The sequence below is a fragment of the Manis pentadactyla genome, chromosome 18 (genome assembly GCF_030020395.1).
Source record: "Manis pentadactyla isolate mManPen7 chromosome 18, mManPen7.hap1, whole genome shotgun sequence".
Taxonomy (NCBI): Eukaryota; Metazoa; Chordata; class Mammalia; order Pholidota; family Manidae; genus Manis; species Manis pentadactyla.
In genome coordinates, this window is record NC_080036.1 from 30,301,446 (window position 1) to 30,320,046 (window position 18,601).

Sequence of the window (18,601 nt, forward strand, 5' to 3'; positions counted from 1 at the left end):
ATTCAGGGATGCAGGGTTCAGGAGCAAGGGCCGCCCGCTGGCAGAGCCGGGGCAAGATCCCTGTGCCCCCCGACTTCCCTGCTTCTGTGTCCTTCCCAGCCGCGCTAAGCAGCCTCCCAGGGAAGCCATTGAAAATGTAAGAAGCCAAAGCAGTTCTTACCTTTTACACTTTTAAACCAAAGACCGCAGTTGGCAGGCACGTTTGGTTTGGACCGCCAGCCCAGTAAGTCATGGCCTCTCTCTCCCTGGCCAGCCCAGCGGTCCACCCCTTTACACGCTTCCCATGGGCCCCGCAGTCACGTGACTGCAGCTACCTGTCCTCTCCGGTCACTGATTGGCTCACTCAACAGAGGAGTCTCCTTACCTAAAGGGCTGATAGGCAGGATCCTCTAGAAAGAGGCTTCGTGACAGAGATTCCCAACCTTGGCTGCACACTGGCGTTTACAGTGGCCTTCCCTCCGCCCACGTGTAACCCACCCGACGTGCAGCCTCCCTCCGCCCACGTGTAACCCACCCGAGCTGCAGCCTCCCCCGCCCACGTGTAACCCACCCGACGTGCAGCCTCCCTCCGCCCACGTGTAACCCACCCGACGTGCAGCCTCCCTCCGCCCACGTGTAACCCACCCGAGCTGCAGCCTCCCTCCACCCACGTGTAACCCACCCGACGTGCAGCCTCCCCCGCCCACGTGTAACCCACCCGACGTGCAGCTTCCCTCCGCCCACGTGTAACCCACCCGAGCTGCAGCCTGAGTGCCAGTGCAGTAAGCTGGCAGCCGATTCCCAGCTGTTCTGGTGGCAGGCTTGCCAAGCTCAGCCCCTCCCCACCACAGCGGCATGAGGGGGTCTTGCTTGGAAGCCAGCACTGGCCCTGCATCCCATCAGGGTATGAGGGAGACCCTGCCTGGCTCTTTCCCAGGGTCCGAGGGAGGCAGACCCCGAGCCCCACACAGCAAAGAGGCCAGTGGATGTGAGGCCCTTCCTTCAGCCCCCAGGTCTGCTCTTCCTCCGGGTAGGAGTATGCTGCTCTGGGTTCATGCTCCGGGGATGCTGAACACCAGAATGCACCCCAGTTTAGGAGAACTGAGCCCTCCTGTCCCTCGCCTCAATGCCAGGCCTCAGGGGAGCAAACCACGCAGAGCATCAGCCTTCACATCAAGGAGACACTGCGCCACCCAGAAGTCCTGGTGGCTGCTGACTCCTCTGCCAGGCTCTGGTTTAGACTTGCTCTGCGGAGGGGCTGGGGTAGACACACTCGGCAGAGGCTCTGCAGGCAAGCCCTTCACGCCGGGCAGAGTGCGTCCTACTGTGTGCCCCGATTGGGAAGGGGGATGGGCACCTGCTTGGGGTGAGATGCCCCAGACGTTTCCATCCATAATGCCCCCCAGCCCCCTGGAGCCCTCTCCGTGCTCTCCATGCAGTTTCCCAAGCAGGCACGGAGTGGTTGCCCATGCATCTATTTCCCTGCCACTCTGGGGAGCCCCCTGATGGCAGCAGTTGGCCATCCCCTCTCTCCTCCTCTGTCCCTCTGCCCCTTTCTCCTCTCCTCATCTCTGCAGGCACAGGGCCTCACGAAGGCAGCATTCAACACCTGCTCGCTGAGTCGCCCGGGGGTTCTCGTGAGGCACCACCCTTGCTGATGAGTGAATCGAGGCTCAGAAAGGCAAAGAAAGTTGCCCGGAACCCCATTAGTGCCACTGGGGCAGAGCCGGGTTTCCCACCCTGGCCTTCCTGTCCCCAAGCCCCATGTTCTTTCTAACAAGCCACTGCACAGTCAACTCGTGTCGGCCTTGCCAGGTGCACCTATGGGCACCCCACCCTGCCCCTCACCGAGGCGGGGGCCACCAGCAAAACACTTTTCCTGCTTTTCTGGCCCTGTGCCTCCAGCTTGGGAGTCCTGGAACCAACACGCTAGAGATTGGGCAGCGCCCAGGATGGCTGGATGGGCATGTTTAGGGACCCGTTCCTGAAGGCCCCACTCCCCGGTTGACTGGACTGGCCCTCACTCGGCATCACCAGTCCAGCCAGGAGGTGCCCACCCAGGACGGTGCCCGCTGCCGCACGCCTCGGGGCTCCGGGTCCAGCAGCAGAACCCAGAACCTGCAGGCCTCGGCCCACAGTCACATCCGTCCCTCCTCACCGGGCCTTTACCCAGAAGGCCCTTTCCTCTGGGAGGCCCGGACGGGAGCCTACCTGGGGGGGCTGCTCTCCTGCCTGGCTGGGCCTCCGAGGAGGGCGCTGGGTGCGGGCCGGCTGCAGGTCCTGGGCAGCAGGCGACGGCGCGGGGGACTGTCCCGGCCGTGTCTTCCGGTGGCAGCCGTGGTGGTAACATCCCCACAGCTTCCTGCAGCGTAAACAGGAAGTGGGACCCAAGTGGGGCTGAGCAGGCTAGGCTCACCCTTGTGGGGCCGGGGAGCGGCTGCCTGGCTGCTGCATGGGGGGCTCATCGGCACCAGGAGGGTCCTTCCCACGGCTGACGCCGCACCCGGCACCCCGGGGCTCCCCTGCGCCTCCAAGAGCCTGGTCCGTGGCACACAGGCAGGCCCCGGGCTCTGTGTGCAGGAAGTGGCCTGGGGCGTCCACGGGGGCTGGCATGGCTCCAGTCACCCCTGCTCCCGCTGAGCTGCCCCCCAGGCACAGACAGGGTAGAAGCAGGTGGGCAAAGAACCGCCACCTCACTGAGCTAAGGCTACAGCCCCAGAGGAAGGGAGCGTCGCCTGCTCTGGGCACCGTATTCATTACGCGGGTGCTTAGTAAGCGTGCTGCGAGGGGGACGAGGGCTCGGGCCTGTGCTGGGGTCCCCCGGCTGCCTGCAGCAGGACAGGACCAGTCCGTGGAGAACTGCTTCTCCCCTCAACCACAGGAGCCTGGGGTGCCTGCAGGATGCAACCTCAGGACGAGATGGACCAGGCCCATTACAGGCGGCTGGCGACTGACCAGAGTTTGGGTTTCCATACGGCACGAGTGACGTGCTGCCAGAACCCAGAGGAGGCAGGGCGGCAGTTCTGTACCAGAGGCGCGGGGAAGGCTCCCTAGGGGGTGCCTCTTGTCCTGTCCTTGAACGAAGTGTAAGAATTTTCCCGGGGGAGAATCAGAAGACTGCTCCCAATGGACAGACCCCCACTGTGGGGAGAACAAGCACGAGCCCACCCCCAGGGCGAAGAGAGGAGGGAGATGGCCTTGGGAACGCTGCCCCCTGTGCCTGACCGTCCGCAAGAGAAACACGTGCCAGACCGGCTGCCTCTCCTCATTCCGAGTCACACGGGGTGGTGGGGGTCTAGTAACAAGGCTGCAAGCTTCCCCTCAAGAGGAAGGAACGCAGGACGAACAAAGGCATCATCTGGGGCTGTCAGGGGGTGGCAGGCCTCCGTGGGCTGAGATCTGATGCCTACATGACTGTTCGAGAACGAAAGGTCTGTAAAAGCTGGAAATGTGTTCACAAAGCGTCGCCCCAGCCAAGGCCCCTCCGGGAACTGAGCTCTAGGGGAGCCTTCGGGAGGCACTGAGACCGACCAGCTCAGGGGGCTCTGTGAATGCGTCCCTGAGAAGGCAAGGCTTGGCCATGGTGTTAGCATCCCACCACCACAGCCTGGCGCTAGCTGGGACTCTAACACACAGGAGACATGACGTGTGGCTGAGACTGAGCAGCACCCCGCTGGGAGCTCGGTAAGGTGGCAGCTGTCTGCACCCATGAGTCGTGGACACCTTCACAGGCTGACGCTCTTGGTGCCAACCAGAACTGTCAAAGCCGCATTGCATCTGGGCACAGACACAAGTGTGTTTTGTCTTTTCATCCACACATGTGGCGTGGCGTTCCCTTCATGAGGTTTGCTTTTAATTAGTCCCTGAAATAAATTCAATTTGACTCAAGTGTTCCTCTGTGCAGTCCTTCCTAGCACAGAGCTTGACGGGTGAGGGAGAGGGTGGGAGAGAAGCAAAGAGGACAGGGGTGCGGGCTTGGCAGGGAGAGTGTCCTCCAAGCCCCAGCGAGCGTCTGCTCTCTGTGACCCCTCAGCCCAGCAGACTGCACTGTGCTGGTCCGGCTTTTGTAAAACGTCGGCCACACGGGACAGCAGAGTGACGGGGAGCAGAGGAGGTGGGGGGCAGGCAGAAGCCACAGATGCTGAAGAGGCAGGACGCACGGGCCGAGGAAGGCTGCTCACAGGATGCACCCATGGGAAGCTCGTTGGTGGCCTCCCCTCCTCCGGCCGCCTCGCCTGGGGACACCCCCTGACTCACACAGGGCTCAGCCTGGCAGGTGGCCCACAGGCAAGGCCTCTCTGCCTTTCTGGGTCCCCAGGAGCACAGCCAGGAGCCCGGCTCCCCACCTTCCAGCCCCCATCCGCCCTCCTGGACTCCCAGGTCTCAGGCCCAGGGGAAAATGGAACTTCTGCCTGAAGGCAGAGGTGGGGGACAGAGCCCCCTGACAGGCTGGCGTGGCCGCTGCCCACATCTCGCCTGCGCCGGGAGCCTGCACCTCCTCTTCGGGGCGGGGCCTCCTCACCCCCCTCGCTTCCCCCGCCTCCTGCCGGAGCCCTTCCCCCCTACCATCACCCCACGGTTTCACATCTTCCTGAGGTTTGTCAACCCTAATGTCAGATTGTTCAAGGGACCGCAGAGGCCCCACTGCCCCTCTGGGAAGGCAGCTGATGGGGGAGGACGGCAAGGAGCATACCCAGCGGGCGGCCCACGGGCAGCGTGACCTTGAACAAGGCCCTCTGTCCCCTCTTCGCATGATCGGGACCCACATCCTGCTGTTGCTTAACTGAGGTGGTGCACGTGACACACTTAGCCCAGTGCCAGCACCTGCAAATGGCCCAAGACGGGGCAGCTGCCCGGCCTGCCCTTCTGTAAGGGGATGCAGGCGCCTCAGAGGAAGGAAACGGAGATTTTCAGGTGGCCCAGGGGGAGGAACCCACACAGCACAAACATGGCCACAGGGGTGCTGGCGGCCACTCGCTTGAGCGGTTCCACTGAATCCCCACCGGCTCTTGGAGGAAGCCACCGACCTTAGCCCCAGTCAACAGAGAAGGAAACCGAGGCTCGGAGAACGTGGCCCCCACACGTCCCCGGAAGGAAGCAGGAAGGCAGGAGAGCTGATTTCTCACGAGCACGCGGGCTGGCTCCCCGAAGAGGGTAACCAGCTCCTGCCCGCTTCAGTGGTTCAGGCAAACCTTCCCCCAGCGAGCAGAGCACCTGCAGGCCTGTGCACCAAAGTCCCCTGCCCGGCCCCTGGCAGAACGGCCTTCAGGGGCTCCGATGGTGCCCCGGGAGGGAGCCCGACAGTGACCCATGTGAAAGTAGCCTTGACTCCCAGAGGGTTTCCGATGGGAGCCCAGAAGCCCCTCCGCAGGAGTGGGCCCCCAATTCTGTGTCTGCCAAGCTTCAACCCTGCCTCCCTGCAGTCGGCCCCGGGCTGGAGCTGAGCGCCTCCGCCACGGAGCAGGAGAAACCTTCACTCCCCCTGGGACGCAGCTGCTAACGCTCAAGGCCGACCACGCTCGGCTGGAGACCCCCCCACCTGGCAGACACCTCCTACCTGGCCACGGGCGGGCGAGGCGTGCCCAGAAGGGCACGGGGCAGAGTCTCTCTCTTCCAGACCCATCTCAGGGTCACTGCTGCTCTTGAAGTATTTTCTGGGTGGCGGCTTGGGCTTGGAGGACGTGGGCTTCCTCACCAAAATCTCCAAGGACTTCTTCAGTCTCAGGGGCGGGTGACCGTCCTGGCCGTCAGGGTGGGGCGGACTCTCCTGGGCCGGCCTGGACGGGGCCGCGGGAAGCCCCGCTGGCTCCTGCCTCGGGGGCAGCTCGGCCCTGGGCCTCGGTGGGCTGACTTCCGGGCCCGACGGCTGCTGCTCCCCACAGCGGCCGGGACTCCCAGCCGGGGACCCGGGCGCACAGCCGCTGTCGCTGCTGGAGCGGACCATGACCTTCTGAGCCCTGCGATGCGGGGGCGCCGAGTTCTTCTCTTGCTCCTTCTCCGAGGTCGGCCGCCCGTGCCAGCTGCTCTCCAGCCTCTTGACACCTGCAGTGGGGCACACGGGACCCCCGGCAGCTGAGCTCCAGAAGGCAGGCACACCCCGGCCTTGATCTCCACGGCCACGGGCCACACACTGCGCCCCGAGGCTGACAGCTCACCTCACGTCACTTTGGAGCCTGGCTGTCCTGCGTTTGGCAAGCTGCACTTTAGGTTGGGAAACCCATTCCCCTTTTCTAAATCCCCGTGTGATGGGTGCAGAGATGCCCCCCAAACCTGCCCATCAAGGAAGGGTGGTGTCCACCTGTGGGGAGTGCCAGAGGGGGCCAGCTGCACGTGTCAGCCCTCCAGGACGGCCTCAGAGACACAGAGGCGCATCACCCAAGGGGCGCCCCCTTTCCTTTGATTGATGGAGATGGGGCTATGAAGGAGGGGCCATTTCTGCTTACAGAACCATTCTCAAAGGCTGCTTTAGCTCCAGGGGTCCACAGAAGGGGGTCCAGAGCCCCTGAGGCCCAGGGAGGGGTCCCGAGTCCCTGGGCTGAAGCTGCCAGGTGTGCATCTCAGCTCGACTTCTCTGCCCAGCCCTGCTGCCCCCCTGTCCCCAACAGGTGCTGTCCCCAGAATGCTTCCGAACTGACACCCTGCAGCTAAACACCCTCTCAGTGTCGGCTCCCTGCCAACCTGCAGGGCTCCATTTTCTCATCTGTAAAGTGGAGATAATTCCAGGGTCATGGGGCCTGTTTGGAGGCTCTACATCAAAAAGGGGGAGTAGCCGTGAGTGCGCTTTGAGCCTTACCTCGAGGGGTCACCGCTCCTTCCCAGCTGAGGAGGAAGCACAACCGGCCCCCCGGGGAGTGTCAGCCAGCGCCCCCCTTCCCGCCGTCACCTCTTCCCGGTCCCATCCCCATATTCCCGGCACCCAGCCCACCCGCACAGCCGTGAGAGGCCCCTTCTCTAGGGGTAAACTGTCAATGTCCCTTTCCTAGAATCACAGCGCAACGGGTTGGGAGCAGTGACGCGCAGCTTCTTGCGCGAATCCTAGCTCGTTAGTGAGGCCGGCAGAGCAGGAAGCCCCGCAGAGAACCCAGGTCAGCGCCTCAAATTCAAATGCTCCTTAAAACACGTGCTCTTGTTTTTCCCAGGCACAAAATAGTGCGCCCTCATTAGAAAAACCTCGGCACAAAAAGGAAGGGATGGAAGTAGAAACTCCACTGCGGTCCTATCACCAGAGACGCCCACTCTCGGAATACTGGGGTGTTTCTCTGTGGTTTTTTCCTGAGCACATATGTATGTTGAGTGGGTGGAAATGGCAGAATATGGTTGAAATGTCCTATCTTTTTCTAGCCTCATGTTATTCCGTCACACGTGCCATGGTGGCCCAGACGAGGCCCAACAGCTGGGCGCTGGAGTCGCCCAGCCTGGTTCCCGTCCGAGGCCCTCTGTGCACCGCAAGGTAAGATTGTGAGAGAGGGGGACGCTCAGGGCCTCACTTTTTCCCATAGCAATTATATATAAATATTTAGTGAAATAATGCATAAATTAGCCTAGTGTCTCGCATTATAAAAACTCAGTAAATACGAGATGTTATATTACCAGATATTATCGTTTCTAAAGAGTCCATTATCACGAACCAAGGGGTGGAAACGCCTGCAGGGACGACGGTGTGAAGGGCCACCTGGCCTTAAACAGGGAACAGTGGGAACCGGGAAGAACCAGAAGTGCCATTTAGATAATTCATCAAATTCGAATGCTTTTAAAATCTTGTGCCCCCAAACAAAGCAAAAATGTGAGCCAGATTTAGCTGGTGGGCTGCTAGCTTTCGGCCACGGTCCCCTGCTTGCCTGTGATGACGTTACATATTCCCGGGGCAGAGGGTGAGTTAATGGCTGACCCTGCTCTTCCTGAGAGGGCAGAGACCGCAGGTGAAAGCCCACCACTTCTCCTACCTTCCAGACTCCACTGGTGCCTCTCTTTTCCAAACTTGATGTTCTCCATAGTCTGGGTCACAGCCTCTTTGAGTTGCAGTTCGGAGACCTAGGAAATAGTGGTCACCTCCTCACAGTGGGAACCCTGGCGCCAGGCTCCGAGTCCTGCACCCACCCTCAGGCTGGGCCCCTGAAGTCTGGTTTCTTCTCTCTGCAAATAGCTGACGAATTCCACTTTCAGAAATACCCTGTGGATGTCAGGGCATCAATTGTTCCCTGGTATCTTTCAGGTGAAGCCCCAGGTCTGTCCATAAAGGGGTTTCCAAGGTGGCCCCTCCCAACCCTCCAACCTTCTCTCGGCTAAATAAACTGGTCTACGTCAAAATTAAAGTCTTTGGTGCATCAAAGGACACAATCAAACCAATGAAAGGCAGCTCATAGAAAGAGATAAAATATTTGCAAACCACGTATCTTATAAAGGGTTATAATCCAGAATATACACTGAGAACTCCTACCATTCAACAACAGGAAAACAAAGAACCCAGTTAAAAATGGGCAAAGGACTTAAATAGATATTTCTCCAAAGAAGATGTACAAATGACCAGTGAAGCCATGAAAAAACACTCCACATCACTAACCATCTGGGGAATACAAGTCAAAAGCACAATAAGATACCACCTCACACCCCTAGGATGGCTGGTATCAGAAAAAAAGAACACAGGAAGCAGTATGTGTTGATAATGGTGTGGGGGAACCGGGACCCTTGCACCCTGCTGGCGGGAATGTAGGATGGCACGGCCACTGTGGGAAGTAGTACGGAGGGTCCTCAAAAAATTAAAATTGGAAATACCATACTACCCAGCATGTCCACTCTGGATATTTATCCAAAAGGGAGTAGAAAGCAGGAAGCTGAACAGCCACATGTACACCCCTGCGAGGGCAGCATTACTCCCAGTGGCCCAAAGATGGAAGCAGCCATGTCCATACACACATGATGGATAAACAAAACACGGTCCATACATTCAATGGAATATTATTCGGCCTTAAAAAGAAAGGCAATTCTGACACCTGCTACAACACAGATGAAACTTAAGGACATTATGCTAAGTGAATAAACCAGTCACTGAAAGATAAATGCTGTATGATTCCACGTACACAGGGTACCCAGTGCAGTCAAATTCATAGACAGGATGTGGGGCGGGGGCTGCCGGGGCCGCGGAAGGGAGGGGAGTCAGTGTCTAACGGCTGCAGAGTTTCAGACGCCGGGGAGATGGATGGCGGTGGCTGCGGGACAGTGTGAACGACCTCATACCCTTAAACACTGCGAAGACAGAACTGTGATGCCTGTGTGTTTTACTGCGGTTAAAAGTAGTAACACTGAATAAATCAGTTTTGGGCACTATACCTGGCAAATGGCAAACTCTAACAGATGAGCTACACTCAGCAGCAGCCCAGCGGGGTAGGACTCTCCACCACTGCAGAGTTGAGGAACAGAGGTGAGACGGGTGTCCAAGGTCACCCCAAGTAAGTGGCGATGAGGACCCAAGCCAGGCACTCTGCTCCCAGGCCCTGACCCTCCTGTCTCTGCCCTGCTGCCCGGCCTGTGGGACCCCCTGCCTCCAGCGCCTTCATCTTCCTGCTGCGCCAGCCCTGCTGTCCCTGAGGACCTGGCTTCTTGGTCGAGCAGCTGGGCCTCGGCCCCCTCTTTCCGCATGCACACACCCCTCCCTCCAGGCAGGGGCCTTGCGCCCTGTCGCCCTCTCCACTCCAGGGCAGCAAGGGGCCCCGAGGAACCCATCGCACCCCCTTTCTTTTCTTCTAGGCCCAGATATTTTAGATGAATTCCCTGTTTACTTTAAGTAAGAAGTGTGCTTCTCCCCATGGGCTTGTCTAACTGAGTGGGGCTGGCATGAATCCCACCCTACGAGGCAGGGCCATTCTCCACCCCATTTCCATGGGGGTCACGAGCCCATTAGCCGAAGAGTGTGGGCTTCATTCCTCGCTTCTCCACCTCGTCGCTCTACCACGGGGCAAGCTCCTTTCTGTTCCTGGGCCTCCGTGTCCTCCTCTGAACTGGAAAGGAAACTCATACTGACTCGGGGGGCCTCCCAACAACGAATGCAGTTGTCTGGGCCGCATCTTTGGTGAACGTGTCTGGCGCACACTGAGGATTAACAAGCCGTCATGGCGATTATCACCACCGCCCCGAAGCGACCTCAGCGAGGCCCAGGGCTTCAGCTCCCAAGTCTAGCTCCAACCTGGACCCACTTGCAGCCATCAGCCCTAAATCTAGCTGCCTGCCAGGCACCCCCACGGGACGCCCACAGGCACCCCGGCCTCCGCGTGTCCACACCGAGCTCACCCTCTCCCACTCTCTCTGCTGCTGGTGGTATTAGCATCACTCGGTCATCCAATCTAAAGCCATCCAGCCATCTGGGGCCCCCCATGCTCATCGGCCAGCAGATGTTGCTGGTTCTCCCCAAGGGTGGCTTCCTGTCGCCCCTTCTTCTCTACCTTTCCCATGCCTGCTGTGCAGTGCAGACCCTCACCATGCATCTCCTTTCTCTTACAAAATCCGGGCTCCATCTACTCCACCCTGTCCTCCACAGTGCCTCCAAAGGTTGAAAAATAAATAGGACCTGAATATAATACATCCATAGCTACAGAACCTCCCTCGACTCCTCACGGCCCACGAAATAAACTGCCAGCTCATTAGCATCCTGTGTACACCCTTCATGGCGTAACCCCATGCCTGCCGATCTTTGTGCTCAGCCCTCTCTCCCACTACCCTCCATCCCGGCTGCACAGAGCCTGCCACCTCCTAGGACAGGCCCTTCGTGACTCTGTAGCCTAGAGCTTTGTGTCCCCACTGCCCGATCCATCCTTCCTCAGATTCTTCGCCCGGAGAAAACCAGCTCCTGCTATTTCTTGCTCTATATAACCTTCATTTCTATATCCCTGTATTCCAAGGTCTTAACGCTATATTGCAGTTATTTTTGTGTCGGTCTTTTCAATGAGACCCTGAGCTTCTGGAGGGCAGGACGGTATCCTGTGAACTTGCTTACCTCTGTATGCTCAGAGCCTAGTTCCAGACAGCCACCTAGGGGTACCCCCTGGCTGCACACATGAATGACTCTCTTGCATCTGCAGAAGGGCCCTGGGTCTGTATCTTCCTGCCCTAGACTGTGGCACCCAGCCACGAGTGTCCCTAGGCTAATGACCATTGCCTCTGGCATCTAGGACTTTGTCAGTGGAACTCTGCTGCAGAACTCGGAACCGGTTCTTGGAAATTCAGGTCCAAACCCAGCCAGCAACATCTCTGTTCTCATCCTTTTCTTGTCCCAACCTGGGTCCTGAAAAAGCGAGCCTGGGAAGAGGGCCAGCGGTAGGGGGCTACCTGGGCGTCCGGATGGCGACTGACGGTGATGGGCACTGGTCCAGGACTGCAGTGACCCAGGATGGCGTGGACCTCATTGAGCGTCATGCAGCGCACCAGGGAGTCATTGATTTCCACAATCTCATCACCACACCTTTCGAAAGCACCAACAGGAAGCCGTCAGCAAGCTGATCAACAGGGCATTTGGGTGGTGGCTTCCTTGGGGTCCCACTCCTGGCTGGGCTGTTTGATGAGACCTCAGACTCACATCAGTTAGCAGCCCTCAGCGGCCGGACTGGAACTCAGACCAGGGCAGCAAAGCCCAGCCCTCGCCGCGGGACCACAGAGCGGGAGGCAGTGGGGACCTGGCGGGCGTCAGCTCAAGTTTGTCTGGCCTTCCTCTTGTTCCCATTTAAATACGCCCGATCAACATTAAGGGCACAGTTTAACCGACATAACCAATTGAACAATTCACCGTGACTTGACCAATCACGTCTGCTCTCGGGTCCCCACAGGGGGCCAGTACGTGCTCAAAGGTAAGGAAGAGGTAACTGGGTGGAGGGCAGCTGAAGTTTTTGCAGAAGAACTAAGGAGAGACAGTGTTGGAACTCACTCTTGTAAGGCAGGAGGAGGTGGGAAAAAGTGAAGCAGAAAACAGGGATGCATTGTATGTGGATGATCCAGCTCCCATGTTTCACAGGTGGGGAAACTGAGTCACAGAAGGTGCTATTTTCATGCTACATCAGACTTGAGCAGTTGCAGCCGAATTGCTAAGGCCTATGAAGCCCACATAGTTACTGGTTGGCCCTTTCTAGAAAGTGTTTAGATCCCTAAGCGAGGTCTTGTTGAACTTATCTCACCCTCTGTGGCTCAGTTTCCCCATCTATAGCCAAACTCTCCTCATATAGCAAAACCAAAATCAGCCAGAGAAAACAGACATGAAGTCATATCATATGAGAGTTTATACTGTGAGAGAAGACGTACCGACGTTGGGGTGTAAGGTATTGCTGCAGGTTAAACCGGGGTAAAATGCTATTACGTATCTCAGGTCACTTATGGAAAAGCCAGTTAGATCTGTTCTTTAGAAGTTATTCCTAGAGAAATACACCTGGGGTGACTGAAAAATATTTTGCTTAGGCCATCAAGAAACAGTTAAAACTGCCAATTTGCTCAGTAAGCTTCTTTACCCACCTGAGCACAAGAGAAACAGCATCAAAGCTCCTATGCAATTCACTATGAATTCTTTGTGAATTAAATTTGAATTGAAGTGTATTTACTTCATGCTTTCCATTGGGCTGGTGTTCTCTGAGACAATTCCTCTTAACCATCAGGGTGCATACAGGTCCCAGGGAGTCTTGTTAAAATGCAGATTCTGATTCAGCAGGTCTGGGGAGGGGCCTGGGAGTCTGCGTTTCTGACAAGCTCCCCAGCGATTTCAAGGCCACGGGTCCAGGGACCACACTTGAAGGAGCAAGGCTCTGAGCCATGTCTGGGCCATTTCCAAATGTCTTGTCTCCAAATCGGCCTCCTGACATTTGAGGAATTCCTTCCCTCTGCTGCAAATCAGGGGCTTATAAGAACAAAAACAGAAATAAGGGCCTACCGGAGTCGTCCATCCAGATGTGCCACAGATCCCGGAGACAGAGTGTGAACGAAAATGCCGGAGACGCACTGGAAGTAGGGCACACTGCACAGGCCGATTCCCAGCCCGACGCCGGCCTCTGGAAGGCAGGCCAGGGAGGGGTGAGGGGCCGCGACTGGCTGTCCCTGGGCCCATACTAGCCCATCCCGTGCCCAGCACTGCTGTGGGCCGCTTGGTGCCCCCTTTCCTGCTGGCATCCATGCCGCCTATGCGCACAGAGCTGCAGCTGGGGGGAGGCACTGCTTAGGGTCAGCATCAGTGAGGCAGGTGAGGAAGCTAAGTCCGAGCTGGGGGACACTAGGGAAGGAGGACATTTCCTCTGCCAGGGCCCAGCCCCGTGCCCAGCTGCCTCCCCCTCATCCTTCAGGCCTCAGCTCGGCTGCACTTCAGCAAAGAGGGCAGCCCGCCCGGGGTTTGCAAGGTAACGGCTGTCAACCCCCAGTGACCAAGCTTGAAAGGACTTCAAGTCTCCTGCCACCAGGAAGGAAGATGAGTACCGGGGAGGGAAGGCCAGCTGCCCGGGGCCCCTTAGCTTGTCCACTGAGGCTTCCACTGCCGGCCCGTCTATGGCGTGGCCTGGGGAGTGAGCTGCCCTCTCTGCTTCGCCTTACGGTGCCTGCCGCGGCAGAACACGTGGACGGACTGGGGTGGCATGTCCGGGCGTCTGCAGGCCGACAGAGCACCAGACTGGGCTGCTAAGCAGGGGCCGCGACTCCTGTCCCTGGACTGACTCCCAGTATGGAAAGGCGGGGTGGCATCACCTCCAGAAGGAGCCCCTACCTTTCTCCAGGGACACCTCCACCAAGACTCGGGGGCTGCACGCAGTGGCACTGGCAGGAGCTGTGGGGCTTCCCGAGACAAGGGGGCCACTGTCCCTGGCGGTGCAGGTGCCGGAGCTCAGGGAGCGGGCCAGCGGCGGGGACAGGCGGCGGCTCGGGGAGTGGGGCACCGACAGCCGAGTCCTCACCGTGAGGGTCAGGAGCCCCTTTTTGGCTTGCTGGAAGGAAAGAGGGGGCGCCACCTGCTCAGCAGCAACTCAGGGCGAGGCGGGAACCTGCCTCTGAGAGTGAGGGGAGGAGGTGCTCTCTGAGGCCACAGGGCCATGTGCGTGTGACGTGTACGTGTGTGTGCCTGCACATGGGCCGTGTGTCTGTATGTGCATATACGATAAGACATCATGTAGAGGACATACATATGTGTACATACACGCCAGATAGACAGTCTTGAATGGAGCTAACTAGAAGGAGCCTCAGAACTATTTTCTAGTGATTTCCTTAAAAATGTGAAGCACATTTATAAATACATCAATATATATTATATATGTAGAAGGTTTTAAAACTGTTCTATAAATCTTAAATAATTGACACAGTCCGCACAGACTGCACTACTGTTTCCTGAGCTGCATTCTTTTCTAACCCTGGGGTCCCCCCAAAGGAGCCCATGGTCTGACTGTGTAGGTCTGAATGAAGGAGGGTGATGCTGGGGGCTTGGTTCCTTTGTCTGAAGGCCCCAGAGTTTGGCCCTATCCTGGTCACAGATGGTCACCTTGAACTTCTGAAGAGCCTCCTGATGTGTGAGTCCAGCCATCGATTCCCCGTTGAGTTCCAGAATTTCATCACCTGGGGGGACAGGGAGAAACAGGAGTTAAGAAGTTGCCCAATCAGGGACATTTTCCCAGCCTTGAACCCTGGTCTCCCGGCCCGGCTGCCCGGCATTGCCCGCCGCCTAGAGCTCTGTGAGGGTCAGTCCCTCGTGCAGCGCTCTGCCTGGGAGGCTCTGCGGTCCCCCTGGGGTGCCCTGCAGCCCTGACCTGCGAGGGCTCAGGCTCCCGTCGGCTACCTCTGCCGGCCCGCTGGTGGCCGACGAGACCTCGCAGAGCGTGCGGCCATTACACGGAGCTCGCTTTTCAGGAGAGCTGCTCTTTCTTGACACCCCAAGTTGCTGCCAAGCCCCTTTTCCTTTCCTTCTTGCAGGCAGCCCAGGGGGTCAGTGGCTGAGGACTAGGGTTAACATGAGGTCCTCAGCGTGGGATTCCCGTGCCCAGTAGGGGCTCCAGCTGTGGCCGTGGTACAGGCTGGGCTCAGTCATGGTCTGGGAGGTGTTGCCTCCCCATCCAAGACTGGGGGGCGACGTCAAGGTTCCTCGCTGTTCCCTGAGGCCTGATGGCCCTCCAGGAGGGCAGCTTTTCTGTGCGAACGTTCTCTGAGGTTCCCCGGGGCCCAAGGCCACGGCCCCTGTCCTGTGTGGACACTGAAGCCGCAGTCCCCGGCCCCGAGGCCCGGGAGGCACCTTCTGGCCCTCCCGTCATCAGCTCCTGAGCTTGCCACTGCCTCCATCTGAGGTTGTCTCCTTGTTTCCCAGCAGATAAGCATTCCCGTTTCTGTCTCTGGAGTTCAGAGGGGCTATTGTATCCAACATGTCTACGTGCTAAAAAGAAAGGGTGGAGGTGGGCTGGGGAGAGGGCGCAGACCGGCTGAATCGGTCAGGTTGCTGGACCTGGAGTGGAAATGGGAGGCTCAGCCCTGGTCTTCACGAGATTCCGGGAGGGGAACCATGAGATCAAGAGGTGAGACTGGGCAGTGGAAACAGACACACCTCTAAGATAGTCAAAATACAACTACTCTGCCTGAAGGATGGCTATACAACGGTCATACTTGGGAACGACCACTCCTGAGGACACGGAGGCTGACCTCCTCTCCCAGGCGTCGGAACACCCGGGCCAACCCTGGGCTCCTCAGAGTCCTCAGTCATTTGGCCAAAGCCGGCGGAAGGTGACCGACCTCGGTTTCACCAAACAGAACTTTCGCCATCGCCGCTCGGAAGGGGAGCACAGCTCTGACGTGAACGCCAAATATTTGCTGCAGCTCGTGTGCTTGGACATGGACTCCGGGGCAGATTCTAAAGCTTTGCTTTTGAAAGAAGTCACAAAAGGTGATTTGGTCCAGTTTTTGAGGCTAGAATCGATTGCAGACTAGCCGAATGACTTTCTCGCTGAGTTTTTAACGTTGCTATCAACTAAGGGAGACAAGAACCCAGGCGGAAGAAAAGAGAACGAAGGAAGCCGGGCTCGGTCGGGCTTGCATTCCGGGAAGAAAAGGGCACACAACACCCTCTTTACGGGCTGCTCCAAGTCCTCCACCTTTTACTCCAACACCGAAAGACCACGGAAGACACTAAAACCACGACACATTCTCAAGCCTCCAGCACGTTTCTTCCGCCTCGGGGCCTGTCCCCGCCCTTGACCCGCCTCTCGGTTTGGCGGTGCCCCTGGGGCGCGCACGCCCGGCCCCGCTGCCCTGCCTCCTTCCCGCACCCCGTAAGGCTGTAACGTGAGCTCCTTCCCAGCTGCCGGGGACCCCCGTTCCGCAGCCAGGCACAGGTTTTCGCTCGGCTGCTGGACAGCACCGCCCAGGGGCCGCCTGGACGCCTCGGCCTGCGCGCTGCTGCCCGAACCTCAACAGGCCCGCCCATCCCCATTCCTCCTCTGCCTCTTGTTGGGGGGAGTTTGACCAGGTCGAGGTCTCTGACCCGCCGCTCCCCGGCCTCCCCCCACAGAGACTGCGCGCAGCGCCTTCCTCCTGGGGCCTCTCAGAGCTGCGGCCCGGCGCCCACAATGGCCTCTGAGCCGGGGCTGCGGCGCCTGGTCTCTCAGCGGCCCACGGCCATGTCGTCCCACACTCTGCTTCCCGAAGCATCCAAAAGCCCTGGTCACAGCTGGTCCTTCCCGGATTCTAAGAGCCTTGGAAACGCGCCCCACCGCCCACACGGTAAAATCCACATGCATACTCCCGCATAACGTCGGAGTCAGCAAACTTTGTAAAGGGCCAGAAAGTAGATATTTTAAGCTCTTCGGGCCACGTGCCTTCACGCCGCTCAGCACTGCTGGGGGTGGGGGGGCCCCAAAGCGGCTTTGGACAACAGGTGGGTGAGCGTGGCCATGTGCTAACAAGGCTTTTCTATGGGCACTGACGTCTGCGTTTCATTTAGTTTTCACATTTCACATGCCGCCGAAGAATCAAAAATTCTTTTGAGTTTCCAACCATGTAGAAACATAAAAACCATTCTTCGTCCATGAGCCGTGCAAAACGAGGTGGCGGGCCGGGTTCAGCCCGTGGCCTGCAGCACGCGGAGCCTAACAGGCAAGTCAGGCCCTCAGCAGCGTCAGGCTCCACGTAGCCGACAGCCCTGGCCTGGCAGAGACGAGCGGGGGCGCTGGGAGGCCGCTCTAGGCTGGGGTCCCTGTGTAAGCCGGTGTCCAGCCCGCGGGGGTTCCCTCTGCTCCACAGCTGCCCGCACCTCCACTTCACTCCTTGGGGATCTCTTGGCTGTTTATTTGGGGGTCATGGACATCGGAAAATAACTCAAGTTACAGAATGGACGAAGGCAGCAGGGAGAGAGAGAGAAGAGGGCTGAGCAGGTCTCTAGGGGGTTGGCTGACTTTGTCCCCAGGCATCTTGGGGCCAAGCCTACTGCCCCATCAGAGGAACATGACTGTGGGGCAGAGCTGGGGTGGAGAGAATACCCTGCGCCCCCCAGGACAGGAAGACAGCGAAGGGCACCCGGGGATGGCTTTGTGCCCAGCCCCTTCCTCAGGATGGCAGGTGCTTCCTTTCCCCGAGATGACGGAAGAGCTGAGGGGAGGCTGCTGGCGGGACCAGGACCGACAGACCACAAGCCCCTCAAAACAGGGGTCCTGACTGGTAATTCTCAACGTCCCTAGAGCCCAGAGCACCCCGGGCTTCCAGAGAAGGTTTACGCAGCTCACTAGAAGCACTGGGCTGGGTCTCCCTCGGGTGTGGGTCAGGGGGCATGGAGTAGGCAGGAGAGTGGCTGTCAGAGGATGCCAGCAGCTGGGTGGGGACCTCGAGAAGGCAGGTGACGGCAGCAGGGGAGATGGGGGGGCGTCCTGGCAGCAGGACGGGACTGAGTGTGCGAACACAGCCAGCCAGCGCGCTGAGCATGACGCGGCCTGATGTCCTCCAAGGCCTGGTGGTCAGGCTTTAGTCCTCAGCCAGCACCCCCGCCGCCAAAGGGATGGAAACCCACCTTCCTGTAGCCTTCCGTCGGCTGCTGCTGCTCCTCCTGCAAAGATGGTTTTGACGTAAATTCCAATGGGGCCATAAATGCTGTCCTTGCCTCCGACGATGCTGAAGCCTAGGCCCTGGGGGAGGAAGACAGGTCGGATTGAGGAGAGTCCGTGCTGTCCCTGGGCAGTGCTTTCCTGAGGGCCTGCCCTAGCCCTGAGCAAAGGACTCAGGGAGGAGGGGACCCAGAGGTCTCAGAGTCTCAGGACTTTCAAAAGAGTGGGGAAGCCAGAGCCGGGGGCCAGAGCGCCCTGGGCCGCATGCAGCCTTGGCGGGAGTCTGGCGTTCCCTGAACGGAGCAGTGTGGGGATGGAGGGGCCCGGCTCTGCCCCTCTAGCTCTGGACCCATGGCTTCCTGTCTCTGAGCCTCACCTGACCACCTTGTAAAGTGACGCTCCTATCACCCACGTCCTAGGCTTGCATCTGAGAGCTCACTAGGATGCCTGACGACAAACGCCCCACCAACGGCCTGGTACCAGCGCAGCTCACGAGGCAGACGCAGCCCTTTTCCTAGCAAGGCTGTTCGCTCGCCTTCCACTGGGCGTCTCGCCCCTGCCCTTCTCAGGTCATCACTCCAACGCTGGACCGGCTCTGTCTG

General features: G+C 58.8%; 1 protein-coding gene across 5 annotated transcripts in view; it reads right to left on the reverse strand.

The window, feature by feature from the left end:
* The window catches only part of IL16 (interleukin 16), an 82,645-nt gene that overhangs the window by 9,673 nt on the left and 54,371 nt on the right, over window positions 1-18,601 (reverse strand). For 4 of the 5 annotated variants that reach the window (XM_036931839.2, XM_057494887.1, XM_036931840.2 and 1 more), the window contains 8 exons: window positions 17,966-18,080; window positions 14,465-14,538; window positions 13,700-13,916; window positions 12,881-12,998; window positions 11,299-11,431; window positions 7,923-8,010; window positions 5,537-6,021; window positions 2,191-2,341 (listed from right to left, as the gene is read on the reverse strand). In XM_036931839.2, the coding sequence (XP_036787734.2) occupies window positions 2,191-2,341; window positions 5,537-6,021; window positions 7,923-8,010; window positions 11,299-11,431; window positions 12,881-12,998; window positions 13,700-13,916; window positions 14,465-14,538; window positions 17,966-18,080 (1,381 nt within the window). Of the gene's footprint in view, window positions 1-2,190; window positions 2,342-5,536; window positions 6,022-7,922; window positions 8,011-11,298; window positions 11,432-11,545; window positions 11,658-12,880; window positions 12,999-13,699; window positions 13,917-14,464; window positions 14,539-17,965; window positions 18,081-18,601 lie in introns of those variants that run through there. The other variant, XM_057494888.1, reaches the window with a different exon arrangement.